This window comes from Harmonia axyridis, chromosome 4 (genome assembly GCF_914767665.1).
Source record: "Harmonia axyridis chromosome 4, icHarAxyr1.1, whole genome shotgun sequence".
NCBI lineage: Eukaryota > Metazoa > Arthropoda > Insecta > Coleoptera > Coccinellidae > Harmonia > Harmonia axyridis.
In genome coordinates this window covers 13,180,778-13,195,804 of record NC_059504.1, presented here as the reverse complement: position 1 = coordinate 13,195,804, position 15,027 = coordinate 13,180,778, and the positions used below count along the sequence as shown (strand labels likewise).

Genomic DNA, 15,027 nt, shown 5'->3' with positions numbered 1-15,027 from the left:
GTAGAAGCAGGCCTCATGAAGAATTCTTTGGAGTGTGTGAGATAGTGAAAGAATTCCCTGAAGCAGCTACAGCCTGCTTTACCGGAGCGAATAGGATCCTTTGTTTCTTTAAGCTCTCTCAAATTGAAGTTCATCTCGCAATACGAAAGAACTTTACGGAGAAGATGAAACCGCTACCGAATCTTGAATCCTGTAAATGATTCATAGCAGCCAACCCATTCTCTTTGTCCTTAATTCTTTTCATCTCCGTATGCAGTGGTAATACTTGCCTTGATCTTCAAATTGATGGTTCTTTTAGAGCGGAGCACTTTTTCGTATATTTTACGTCTCGGCTTTTAACATTCTTGTTGCAATGTAATGGGATTTTATTGGAAACCACGTTTTCAAGCGTTACTGCCTTCGAGGAAAGCCGAGTTTAGATAATAGGACAGCTGATCTTTTTTCCGTATGAAAAATGATAATGTGATTGATTGTGCGGTATCTTTTTGCATGGGAGAAATTGAAAAGAGGGCGAATAAGGTTCTCATCTACATCATCAAGATAAAAGCAGAAAATAAGCAATTATAATTCATCCTCTAAGAATGTATATAATGATTTTGAACTCGGAATTCAAAGTCTTATGGTTTTGGAAGAATGATTTATCTGAACTATAGATCAATTATAAGTCTTCTGCTCTTTTTCTAACGCAAAGCTTTAAATATAAACTAAATGCCTATAATATTCGATTGATACATCTTAAATTCAAACTATTTAAGAATAAAAGACTGAAATCGATTAGCAGAAAAAGTAATTTATACATGAAAAATCTGATTCTCTTTTTCCTTACAGCTGATACATCTTCTCAATACGATGCCATAAGAGCGTACCTGAAGGAATTGGACATAACAGACAATGTTTGGATTGGTTTATCTAAGAAGTCAGAGAATTCCGAATTCACTTGGTCGTAAGTAAAGCAAAATCAATTTCAAAACATTACATTGATCCAGCTCCATGTTCCCTTTGTTATTCTAATACAACAGCTCAATCGGCTTTTATCGTATTGGATTATTAAGTATTTCTTTTCTTTCTTGTCTATTTACCCTCTCGGTCAATAGTACTTTCATCGAATTTCATATCCACTCAGTTCTTTCATGTTTCAGTTTCAAATGAACATTATCCAGAAATGCGTGAGATAGTTTTTGATATTCAAGATACCAAATGAAAAATAGCTATTTTCGAAATGTTATTAGGTGTACAACTTTGCTTCCGCCGTTTTTGTAATGGATAGCTGTAGCGGTAAGTGGTAGTCGAAATAAAAAGCTCGTAGATGTCATATAATGAGGTTAGGTATTTGTAAACATAACGCCATCGAATATATTCTCGATTAAACATATCAGCTTACAAGACAAATTCCCGTCAATTGCGGAAGGTTTTAATTTTCTGCATTAATATGAAGAAATCTACAGCTGAAGCTCATCGAATGCTCTTAAATACCTATGGTGAGGCCGCATAAAGGAACGTGCCGAGAGTGGTTTCAACGCCTCAAGAACGGTGAAGGTTTTCGAAGATGCAGAATAGGAGGCATTACTTGATCAAGACTCGTGTCAAACACAACAAGAATTGGCTAGATCTTTGGGAAAGACGCAACAAGGCATTTCAAAGTGCCTGAAAGTCATTGGAAATTGGTTGCCGTACGAATTGTAGCCGAGAAATGTTGAACGGCGTTTGTTTCCTTGTGAACAATAGCTCGCAAGGCAAAGACAGAAAGAATTTCAGCATCGCATTGTGACTGTTAATGAAAAATGGGTTCATTACGAGAATCCCAAAGGGCTGAAAATCATGGGGATATCCCGGCCATACTTCCACCTTGACGACTTAACCAAATATTCACGGTTCCAAGGTCATGCTCAATATTTGGTGAGACCAGCTCAGCGCAATGTATTATGAGTTGTTAAAACCGACGGAAACCATCATAGGCGATCGTTATCAAACGCAATAATTGCGTTTCAGCCGAGCATTGAAAGACAAACGACCGCAATACAACGACAGGCATGATAAAGTGATTTTATAGCATAACAATGATCGACCTTCAAACTATCGAGACATACTTGGAAGCGTTGAAATGGAAAGTCCTTCCCCACCCGCCGTATTCTCCAGACGTTGCATCTTCGGACTATCACTTGTTTCGATCAATGGCACCCAGCAATGCTGACTAGCACTTCCGGCCTCATGAAGAAATAAAAACTTAGATCGATTCGTGGATAGCTTCAAAAAATGACCAGTTTTATCAACGCGAATTCGAACGCTACCCAAAAGGTGGGAGAAAGTAGTGGCCAGCGAAAGACAATACTTTGAATCATAAATCTAGAACCAGGTTTTTACTATAAAGCCTCGAATTTCGGAAAAAAGCGGCGGAAGCAAAATTGTACACTTAGTAGCAAACAGTATATTGTATATTTCATGTACAAGATATAACATACTCTTTTGAAAAGAGTTTGTGAATGCAGAACTTTAATTCCGAAAATTTCACATCTCTAATATCGTTGTCAACTGATAATAGACACAATAGACTTCACGGTATAGCTTCCTGATGCCATAATGAGATGAGGCTTCATTCTGTAAAAGTAGCGAGATTTTCCAGCTAACGTAGGTCACCTAATGAAGGGCATAACGTTTTTTTCTCACGTGACGTTTTTATTTTGAAAGTCGAAATTATTCATCCCAATATTTTAAGCAAAGAAACCGAATTCCCATACTTCCCTCTAAACGAACCAAAATCCAGTACATCCCGTACACCAAGTGACGACCTAATGTCCCCCATGAAATTAATGTCTTCTCGATATTTCGGTACCGAACGAGGCAATTCCATACGAATTTTTCCGCCCATAAATTCCAAGGAAACACGGTGCTCACGCGACACACCATATATCATCGTCGATACCTCGATTAACACCCAGCCTTTCTTCCAACAGGGATTCAAGGATGCTGAGCAACGAAGGCCACTGGTTCGAGTCCATCCCGCTGGGAGGAGAGCCCCTCTGTGTCACCATGGATCCGACGGCTGATTTTTTGTGGAAACCGTATTCTTGCGGAGGATCGGAAGCCGCCTCTTTCATCTGCGAGTTGCCAGGTGGGTACGGAAATAATTAGGAGAGGGAATTTTTTTTTTGTACGTTTTTCGATATCTCCGTTATCTGACTTGACGGTTTGAGCGGGGTTCTTATCGATTTTATGGTTATTTTTGGGATGTGGGAGGGAGGTCAGTGATGGAAAAGTTTGATTCGTTACGTTTCGTTCGATAGAATGTTTTTTCATTTTGGAATTATTGAATTTTTTATTTTACTTTGGAAGAGAAGTGTACAATTTAAAAGTAAAATAACTCCTGAGAATCTTCAATACAGAGTGTTTGGTGGCTAGTGTGAGTTTTAAAATGATATTTGAAGTCACCTCAAGATTCTCGTTTTCGTTCTCGTAAACCACCTTGAACAAAATTTGAATTTCTGTAATGTTTGTTATAAAGAAGAAGATCTATAATACAGAGAGCTATTTTGAGTAACTTGGAAGTTCAAAAATGATATTTCTTTATATTTATCTATGGTGCTCAAACATTTGATTATTTGCTAGTCCAGCAAAGTCACCCATAGCACGCTGAAATTTTTAACGGTAGAATACTGAAGCCAAGCAGCGCCAAGCGAGGTTAGGACTTGGATGGGTGAAACGCATACTGTAAGCCCATGTTGTCTTTATGACTTTCAGTTTCAGAGTAAATGAAATTCCTGATTACAGACCTGGGATTTCAAATGTTAGCAATCTTACAAAAAAAACAGAAGTCTCTTCACCAAAATTTACTTAATGTTACCAAAATTGTAAACGTTTGAAATTTCTCCACTCTATATTTCGAAAACGAGAGTCCTGAGACAATCAGCTATCTTCACCTAAGTCACCAGATACCCTGTATATGACAAATTGATTTGGCTATTTCAAATGGTAGAAATCATCACAAAATATAGAGTTTTGTAATTTATGAAAATTACCAACAGAATCAAAATAATGTACTTTATCTAGGCACATATTACGTTGCTAATTGTCATTATATAAAATAACAAGAGCGATAGTTTTTGCGGACTTCTTCTGATTTGTATTAATGTACATTCAATTAAATTTGAAACCAAAATTTACTTATCTGCATCATTCCATGATAACATAGAATATTATTTATTGATTTATTATTGACCCTGTTCACTTTTTATTGTATGGTCAAATTTGATTTCAGGGTTGTTTATTATTTGAAGATTCAAACTGTCATTTGATAGGCAGCGTTTCGGGCAGTGCCCTTCTTCAAGCCTATAGAATATATAAAAAACATACTCAATAAACATCACAATGGAACTAACAACAATCGAACAAGTATATAATATAGGTAAGTTTTTATATTGAATAGAGATCTAATTCCATTATTCCAATTAGGTAATTGAATATGCAAATTTACCTATATTAATAACTTGTTCAATTGTTGTTAGTTCCATTGTGATGTTTATTGAGTATGTTTTTTATATATTTTACAGCCTTGAAAAAGGGCACTGCCCGAAACGTTGCCTATCAAATGGCAGTTTAAATCTTTAAACAATAAATATAATATATTCAGAAACAACCCTGAAATCAAATTTCACCATACAATAAAAAGTGAACAGGGTAAATAATTAAATCAATAAATAATATTTTATGTTATCATGGAATGATGCATATGAATAAATTTTGGTTTCAGTTTAATTGAATGTACATTAAGACGAATCAGAAGAATTCCGCAAAAACTCTTGCTCTCCTCATTATCAAAATAATATCAATAACATGAGAAAAACGTTATGAATAACGATCTTAGACAAATAAGAAGACTCTCAAGAAATATAGTTACTAGGTTAAGAGTGTCAACTCTTAACCCAGTAACTTATTGGTTACGCTATGTAAATATGTGGTGTTATCATCGGTGTGGAGTATCGAAAGCCCTGCGTCGTTTTTGAAAATATTCAGTATCGCATAACCTAATCAACGATGAAAACAGTGAGCATTTAATTAAAAGCTAGCTGTGGCATTAAGAATAGATGTACTATTGCGGCACCTGGTGTCCAAAAGCCCAAACTGTCTTCGCTGCGGTTACTCGAAAAGTAGAAATCTGCGTACTATCTCTATCACGATGTCACCCATCTTATCTCTCAGTGCTATAAAATACATGCAGTAGACTCTCTCATCTCTTTTCTAAAACCGAAATGTATAGCTTGTTTTCATCCACCTCGAAATATCACCATAGCAATTGCATAGTTTCGACACCTGGATTTTTCTGGACGCCGACTCTACGGTTTACTGTTTACAGGATGGTCTTTAAATGCTCTCAGAAACATATACGCATCATAACAAACTCCTTTCTCTACTGACCTCCCCTTGACCATAAATCAAAATAACAAAGACTAAAATTGGCTTCACAACAAACAAGACAATTGTAAAAAACAGGGCATCTCTATCCATTTAATTACTTTGAGTATAATTTATATTGTTGTGTCACCAGTGGGAGATACGAAAACGCCGAAATAATATCCTAAGAATAAAAACGAGAAAGATAATAATAAACATAATAAATGCATACTAGTGTCATACTACTTTTTTCTTGTAAATACTAAGCTTCAAAAGATGCGAGATATTGAAGGTTGAGTGAGACTATATTTGTGGTTGTTCTTTGGTGTAACTATAAAACACTGTTTTTCAGAGAAAAATACAATGCAAGAAAAGTAATTGCTTGATAAGTGTTATTCAGTATCTGCACCATTGACATCAACGGTTAAATGGTGCTGGAGGGAATGAAATTAGACTCTGATCAAGAAATGATTGTCGATGTTAAAACCTATGTGGTAAGATGAATCTTTCTATAGAACAGTTAGAGGAGCTTTGCAGTACATGTGTCACTCTTGAAGGTGACTATGATGACGAAAAAGGTTGGAACTATTGAGAAAATCTGTTTTTTACTGATTGGGCCCAAGACCTATTGTGTAATAGGAGGAGAAAAAGGTTTTCAGATCCCTCCTGCATATAATAACAGTTTCCCGTGAAAGTTTTCGTTTATTCCCCCAAAGTTAAAAGCCGAGACGAAACTTCCTACAAAAATGAAAATTCCGATAGATAAATCAACTGAAATGAATAATAGTTATCTCGCAGTACGATATAGAAAATGAAATAAAAGTAAACTTGACTTGGGAAATATTAAAGCCCACGGGCGACGTGCAAGTTGCCAACTTGAAGCCCTCATAGTTTTTGAGTTCCGTATATCTGAGAAATTTTACGGTAACTCCAAATAGAGCCGAGCCCCTGGCGTTCTTGGATATCTGGGGATCCCTTCAACTTTAAGTTGGGTTGAACTTTCGGACTAGCTAGTCGGGTTATACGAAAAGTTTATCCACATCATTAAACGTTAATTTTGTATGGGGATCGTTCGAGAATTCCAATGACGCGAAATGGTCCGCAATTAAATGATAATCGATGTGTGGAGTGGGGGATATTGTTTGAAAACTTCCTGAAGTGCAATTAAAACTGCATATCGTTTGGAGTTGGATTGTGGGTGAGATTTTAGTTTTTGGAATACGTTAAGACGATTGGAAGTTTGTGGCATTTTCATGGAAGGAGGTGTTTCAATAAGAATGCATGATTTCGAAGTTCATAGATAATGTTTTGTAGCAATATTTGTTGGAATAAACTGGTTTTCAAATTCAAAATGTAACGGGTGTTTTTTTTCGAGGTATATAACATTGAGTTGGCATTACTGTTCAAGATGGCGACCGATTTAACAGCTGTCAAGTGATTTATTCTCAGTTTGGTTTGGCAATTCATCATGAATAGACTCACGCCTGAACAACTCTCGCAAATAGTGCAATTTTATTTAGAAAATAATGGTTCTGTGCGGAATACGTATCGCGCACTACGTCCATTTTATTTTGTTTAGCGATGAAGCGCACTTCTGGTTGAATGGCTACGTCAACAAACAAAACTGCCGCATTTGGAGTGAAGCTAATCCTCAAGTATGTGTCGAAACGCCGTTACATCCAGAAAAACTGACGGTTTGGTGCGCTTTATGGGCTGATGGAATCATTGGTCCGTACTTCTTCAAAAACGATGATGGCCAGAACGTTACAGTCAATGGTGATCGGTATAGAGCCATGATTACTAACTTTTTCATTTCTGAGTTGAACAACCATGATGTCCAGGAGCTGTGGTTCCAACAAGACGGCGCAACATGTCACACAGCTCGTGCCACAATCGATTTATTGAAAGACACGTTTGGTGACCGCCTAATTTCACGTTTTGTACCGGTGAATTGGCCTCCAAGATCTTGTGATTTAACAACGCTAGACTACTTTCTGTCGGGCTATGTAAAGTCATTGGTCTATGCGGATAAGCCACAAACCCTTGACCATTTGGAAGACAACATTATTGCCGATATACGGCCACAAATGTTGGAAAAAGTCATCGAAAATTGGACGTCCATATTGGACTACATCCGAGCCAGCCGTGGCGGTCATATGCCAGAAATCATATTTGAAATGTAATGCCACAAGATTATCTTGCGGATAAATAAAATTCATGTCAATTGAATAATCCATCGTTGTTTTATTGCAATTTAAAGTTCTATAGCTCTAAAAAAAACTCCCTCTATATAGAATTTAAAACACCCAAATTGTTACAATATTGAGTTGTAAGCAATTATGTGAAGATTGGCAGGAAGACATCGCTTTGCGATATACTCGCCCATTGCACTTCGTTAATAGAATGATGTACAACCTTTTATGCAATGAAGAGTTATAATAAAAATAATTTTCTCTGGGTTCTAATCTATTAGGTGTACAACTTTGCTTCCGCCGTTTTGCAATAGATGGTTGTAGCGGTAAGTGGAACTCGAAATGAATAGATTGTAGATGTCATACAATAATCTTAGGTATTTGTAAACATAAAGCCATCGAAATTTTAGTCGATTTGTATCTGCATCATAAAGTTATTCTTTATTAAACATGTCTGCTCATGATTTGGTAAAAAATAATTGTAAATACTCACTACTTTCCACACTTGGTGGAAAATCATATTGATTTGATAAAAAATAATTGTAAACACTTACTACTTTCCACAGTTTTTAATAATTTACGACAATTGTTTCGCCGTAACCCTAATGAAGCCGCTTAGACGGCGAAACAATTGTCGTAAATTATTAAAAACTGTGGAAAGTAGTAAGTGTTTACAATTGTTTCGCCGTAACCCTAATGAAGCCGCTTAGACGGCGAAACAATTGTCGTAAATTATTAAAAACTGTGGAAAGTAGTAAGTGTTTACAATTATTTTTTATCAAATCAATATGATTTTCCACCAAGTAAGGACTGAATCAATGAAATACATATCTGCTTATGATCTAAATTCTCATTTGCGGAAGGTTTTAATTTTTTGCTTCAATATGAAGATATCTGCAGCTTAGGCTCATCGAATGCTCTCAAATAATAATGGTGAGGCCGCTATTAGTAAAAGAACATGCTGAGAGTGGTTTCGACGGTTCAAAAACGGTGATTTTGACCTCGAAGATCAGCATGGCGGTGGAAGAACGAAGGTTTTTGAAGATGCAGAATTGATGGCATTACTTGATCAAGACTAGTGTCAAACGAAAGAAAAATTGGCAGGATCCTTGGGAGTGACCCATCAAGCCATTTCAAAACGCCTGAAAGTCATGGCAATGATTCAAAAACAAGAAAATTGGGTGCCGTACAAGTTAAAGCCGAGAGATGTTGAACGGCGTTTGTTTGCTTGTGAACAGCTGCTTGCAAGACAAATACCGAATGGATTTCTGCATCGCATTGTGACTGTAGAGTGTAGACGAAAAATGTGTTCATTGCATCCCAAGGGCATAAAAACATGGGAATATCCTGGCCATGCTTTCACGTCGACGGCCAAACCGAAAATTCACGGTTCCAAAGTCATGCTCAGTATTTGATGGGATCGGCGTAGTGTATTTGAATTTGTTAAATAATTTGTTAAATTTGTGACTGAAACAATCACAGGCGATAGTTATCGAACGCAATAAATGCGTTTGAGCCGAGCATTGAGAGACAAACGGCCGCAATACAACGAAAGACATGATGAAGTGATTTTACAGCATAAAAATGCTCGACACCATGTTGCGAAAGTGGTCAAAACATACTTGGAAACATTGAACGGGAAGTCCTACCCCACGTTCAGTATTCTACAGACGTTGCTCCCTCAAGCTATCACTTGTGTCTTTCAATGGCACCAGGCCGGGGTGAGCAGCATTTCCTTTCTTATGAAGAAGTAAAAAATTGAAACAATTCGTGGATTGCTCCAAAAGATGACCAGTTTTGTCAACGCGGGATTCTTACGCTGCCCGAAAGATGGGAGAAAGTAGTGGCCAGTGATGGACAATACTTTGAATCATAAATGTATAACCAGTTTTTCACAATAAAGCCTCGAATTTCGGGAAAAAAACGGCGGAAGCAAAGTTGTACGTCTATGATCGTTGTCGAAGATACCTTCAAGAATTGCAATGTTTTTGAAATTGGAGGAACCAGCGCCCTACACCGGTCACTGTTTTAGAAGGTCTTAGGCTACACTTTTTTGGCCAATGCAGGGGTTAACATCATAACATGACTACTTTGGAATGCCACGTAGGATGGAAGTCTTCGACCGTATCAGAAGGATATCTAGAAGAATCGGTGCAAAATACAAATGGTAGCAAAAATACAAGATTTTGATGTGTCGGCGTCTTCCAGTACTATCAGCAGCTGCACCAATATTGGAGCGTCTGGTTTCAATGAACTAACTAATTTTACAATGACTTCAAATTCGAATAAACCATTAGCGTTTTCTTTTGATTTCAATTTCAATGTGAATTATGGTTGTAATAGTAGTAAATAAATAGAATACTACTATAAATATGAACGTGAGTGAGAGTTATAATTCATTACTCTCTAGTGAGTTATGAATTATAACAGAGTTATAAAGTGTGTTATTTGATAGTTAACTTGTCTCAAATGACATTAATAATGACAGTCATAACTGAATGAATGAACAAAATGCCAATCAAAATAAAAGTCAGAGAAGACCAAAGTAGCAAGAATTAGTTGCAAACAGTTCTTTTCCTCGACAAAGTTGTGTTCAATTAGTTCAATGGCAGTGAGAGAAGAGAAACATAAACGATGCCACTATACAGACTTATTCTCACTCTTACCGGAGGCAGTAGAGTTGAAAACTTGGAGTGGAAAATAAATGAAGTCGAAAGTAGACGTATAAATGCTGGATATTTGCGATGCACTTCACACAGCGAGTAGTTACATCTCGAAACTTGCATAATTGCATCCGTATTTTTACCCCAGAGCTTCCAAGTTACCAACTTTCATACATAACATTCTACTAATTGGCTGATAAAACTTTTGCGAATGAAATTCCTATGCACGTGTCGGAATGGCACTGGAGAGATGGGAAGATGATGCCAGACTCACATTGTATTCCAGATGTAGACACGTGCCTGTCCATTGACCTTTTTTATGTGAAAAAATATACGAGCTTTGAATTTAGAACTCAATTATACAATATAATACTTAGGGCCAGTTGCACCATTTGCCTAAACATTGATTAAAAATTTAAACATTGATTACTCTCTGATTTCTTAAGAGAAATCAGAAATTAATCGATGTTTGAATTTTAATCGATGTTTAGGCAAATGGTGCAAATGACCATTAGGAGATCATGTCTCCGAAGCTGTTCTGTTACTGAGATGCAGATTGTTGAAATTTCCAGAAAAAATTGAAAGGAATAGTCGCAAATCCCCAGATCATTGAATGAAATGGATGAAAACGAGCAATAATTATAACTATTTATACAGGGTGATTCACCGTGATGGCCTATTAGACGTTTATGAAAAACTAATCATAATTTTGTGCTGGAAATTGATCACTAATGAAAAGACCTCAGCAACATTTCTTGTCAACGCTGGTGGAAATATCTTGGATGTGCAAGATCTAACGTAGATGAAAGTCAAGTAAGGTTGCAACATGATATTTAGAAAAAAAAATCTAATGAAAAAACATGCCATCACGCAGAAGATTCAGATGGAAGATGTTTCAATAAGGAGTTTGACAAACACTTTTGTGTTGATAAAAGATCAGTTATCACATAATATGCAAAATCACGTGGGGTGTGCAAGTGGCAGATTGGAGCTTATGTTCCCCATAATGATGAATCAAGTATAAACATGGAAGGACCATCATAATGAATGATAAGATAATATAAATCAATATTCAAATTAGATTCTAATGGTGGAAAACATCTCTGAATCCTTCTACATAGGCGTTCAACTTTGCTTCAACTTTTTTTTTCTGAAATTCAAGCTTTATTGCGGAAAACTGGTTATAAATTTATGATAAAAGTATTATCCATCGTTGGCCACTACTTTCTTCAATCTTTCGGGCAGCGTACGAATCCCGCGTTGAAAAAACTGGTCATCTTTTGAAGCGATCGACGAATCGATCCAATTCTTTTCTTCTTCATAAGACCGGAAGTGCTGGTCAGCCAGGACATGTGCCATTGATCTAAACAAGTGATAGTCAAAGAGAGATCAACGTCTGGAGAATACGGAGGTTTGTATTCTAGGTATGTCTTGACCACATTCGCAACATGGGGTCGCGCATTGTCATGCTGTAAAATCAATTTATCATGTCTCTCGTTGTATTTCGGCTGTTTGTTGCTTTCAACAACTCATAATACACTACGCCGAGCTGGACCCACCAAATACTGTGCATGACCTTGGAACCATGAATATTCGGTTTGACCATCGACATGGAATCATGGCCGGGAAATGCTCATGATTTTCGGCGCTTGGGATTATCGTATCGAACCCATTTTTCGTCTCACAATGCGATGCAGAAATCCCTTCCGTATTTGCCTTGCAAGCAGCTGTTCACAACCAAAAAACGCCGTTCAACATCTCTCGGCTTCAATTCGTACGGCACCCAATTTCTTTGTTTCTGAATTAGTCCCATGACTTTCAGACCTTCTAAAATAGCTCGTTGCGTCACTTTCAATGATCAATGATTCGATGAGCTTCGGCCGCATATTAAAGCAGAAAATTGAAATCTCCCACAGATGACGAGAATATGGCTTGTAAGCTGACATGTTTAATCGAGAATAACTTTATGATGCAGACACAAATCGACTAATAGTGGAGTTATGTTTACAAGTACCTCATTATATATTATAGGTATCATCTACGATCTATTTATTTCGACTACCACTTACCGCTACAGCCATCTATTGCAAAACGGCGAGAGCAAAGTTGTACACCTAATAGATTGGTGGAATTTCTTCAGAAATATTGCAATCATTCCACGTTTTCCAGTATATTTGTACTCTAATACGTAATAAATGTATTCATTCATAAATTAATATGATATTATTGAATTTACTGCGCACTCAACTTATTTTTCAAACAAAAAAGGACATTTTCGATTACATGAAGATATCCAGAGATCGATCTTCCTCACCTTCAGAATCTGTTTCAGTCCCCTCTTGGGCGTTGGGACAGAAAGGTTGCCTCCTCACGGAGCTGCCCTCCCTGACCGTCCTGTACATTCCCGAACAAATGGCCCTGGAATTGACATCTGATTGCGGCCTGGATGGCACCAAACGAATCACGTGTAAAGGAAACGCAGTGAGTACGGTTGACTTGTGCCAATTGCTGTTTTATAAATCCCCGTTTCTATCACTTTTCAATTGGACCGTTCTCCCATGTATTGAGGGTTTCGATTGTTGCGGAACTCGAGGTGAATATTGTTCTATTTTCAGGATAGCAATGAATTTCAAATCCTTGTTTGCGATGTTTTTCAACTTTGCAGTATTTGAAAGAAAAATCGCTACAGAATAAAATCTATATGATTGTTTTTTTCAACCCGTGGTGTATACAAACATTTATGTCCTACCAGTTAATCATTTTTCTACAAATTTGAGAATTCAATTTAATCATAGTGAACGTTTATCAATTTTCTATGAGATGCACTACCGTTGCTATGAAAAAACTGTAAAACCTGAAATGTCAATAATGAAAAAAAGGAAGAAAATTGTCAAATTCTTGAAAAATCAAAAATGTCACAAAACTCCTATGACAAAGAGTACTGAAAACGGTGGCAGGAAACTGTATCGAATGTACTTATGTAACTGTACTGCTCAGATACTTTACTGATCTCTTTGAAACATTTCTCTTAGTTAAAAAAGGACCGAGTGAAGAACACTCTGATGGTGAATCAGATCATAGTGTTATCATAGTCATATCATGGGTTGCTGATGCCAGCACTCTTCGTACGGCAGCTTTGGCCTTGGTTTTTTCTGCTGCTGAATACTGTTGTTCTGTTTGGTACAATATGCTCATGTTCATTAAATTGATCCACAGGCTAACGTTTCTATGAGAATTATCAGTGGAACTATTAGATCTACAAATTGTTTTCCAGTGCTATCACACATACTTCGGCCTCATATTCGTAAACAGGTCTCAGTCAAGAAAGCTTGAGAAAAATTTCATTTCACCCAAACTTATTTTCAATTGTATCTTACCTCCCAGATACTAAATCTGCCAGATTGAAGTCACGTAAACCGTTATGGATTAATACATTCCTTCAATCCAATGCAAGTGACAAGGAAATTTGCCGATCGGAATGGAGGTCTTGTGATGTGTTCAATAAAAGTCTAATCGTTGATCCTTTAGAGAAAGTTCTAAGTTCCAATCGTCCTAGGAAAATTTGGTGTATTTTAAATCGACTTAGGACTGTTATGGTCGTTGTAATAGCATTCTCTTCAAATGGTATTCTATTGATAACCCACTATGTGAGTGTAGTGTAGAAGAAACTATTGCCCACTTGGTGAATACTTGTCCAATTTATGAATTTCATGGTGGTTTCCAAGCAATCCATTCAGTTTCAGATTGTTCTTTAGAGTGGGCCGCTAACTTCGAATCAATATAATAGAAACTAACATTTATTACTCCTTTCTGGTTCTTTTCCTTTTTTTTAGATTCAATTACATCTACACATGCTTTGTTGTTTGAAGTTGATAATTTTTCATATTGCTCTATCTCAAAAAAAAAAGACCGAAGTTCTGGATAGAGGCAAAAAATGCTTTTTCTGACCTATATAGACATGGTTGTTGTTTTAAACAGCCTGTTGTTGAAAACACATTTGGCAAAATCTCATCTATTATTGCGAAATATCTGGGTTTGTACCTTTCTGAAAATATATACAGGTCACAGTCTGGGTCGAAATCAGCAACTCTTGATTGGAAGGGTGATTCTGTTGCTGAGGTTATATAGAGGACAGTATATCCTTAGACACCACGAATACTTGGAGTCATAGTTTGTAAGTCTGGTTTCTCCTCATAGAAAGTTGAAAACAGACAATGAAAAATGAATCCATGTTTCCTGCTGTCAATCTTACCTTTACGAGATCCTTTCAGATTTTCCAAATTCAGATTAATTGAAAAAAAGTTCAAATTTAGTTTTCCTAATTTTTTAAATTTTGTTAATAAAACTTATTGAGTAGATATAATAACTATTTCCGCCACAAAGCATTCATATTATATCCAATGTCATAATGTAATCAATTTCGATATTGGCAGGTACGTAAGCAATAAAATCAAAAAAATAAACTGGTATGACATAAATTATTTTCAAACTTCGTTCGAATTTATTCAAATTTAAGCAAAAATGGTCGAAATATCACTTCAGAATGAAAACTCTACAAAATACGATAAAAAAAATCATTTCGATACGATGTTTTGGGCAATTCTAAAAACATATCGATCTCTCATTTCAAATACAACATTGATACCTCTATAATATACCTACTACTTAAAATTTTTCAGTTGGCATCCTTTCTTAGATCATGTTATCAACAAAATTCTTCAAGTTGTTACTAATTTTTCTGGTCAGATAAAAGTAACGATTAACGTTTTGGAATTATCAAAAAAGCC

The 15,027-nt window shown here is 36.4% G+C and overlaps 1 protein-coding gene across 1 annotated transcript in view; it reads left to right on the top strand.

Annotated features, from left to right (window-relative positions):
• LOC123677607 (biorientation of chromosomes in cell division protein 1-like 1) overlaps positions 1-15,027 on the top strand; it is a 198,353-nt gene that overhangs the window by 174,356 nt on the left and 8,970 nt on the right. Inside the window, exons 3-5 of the mRNA XM_045614240.1 lie at positions 829-943; positions 2,952-3,109; positions 12,573-12,721. Coding sequence (XP_045470196.1) covers positions 829-943; positions 2,952-3,109; positions 12,573-12,721 — 422 coding nt within the window. The remainder of the gene's footprint in view (positions 1-828; positions 944-2,951; positions 3,110-12,572; positions 12,722-15,027) is intronic.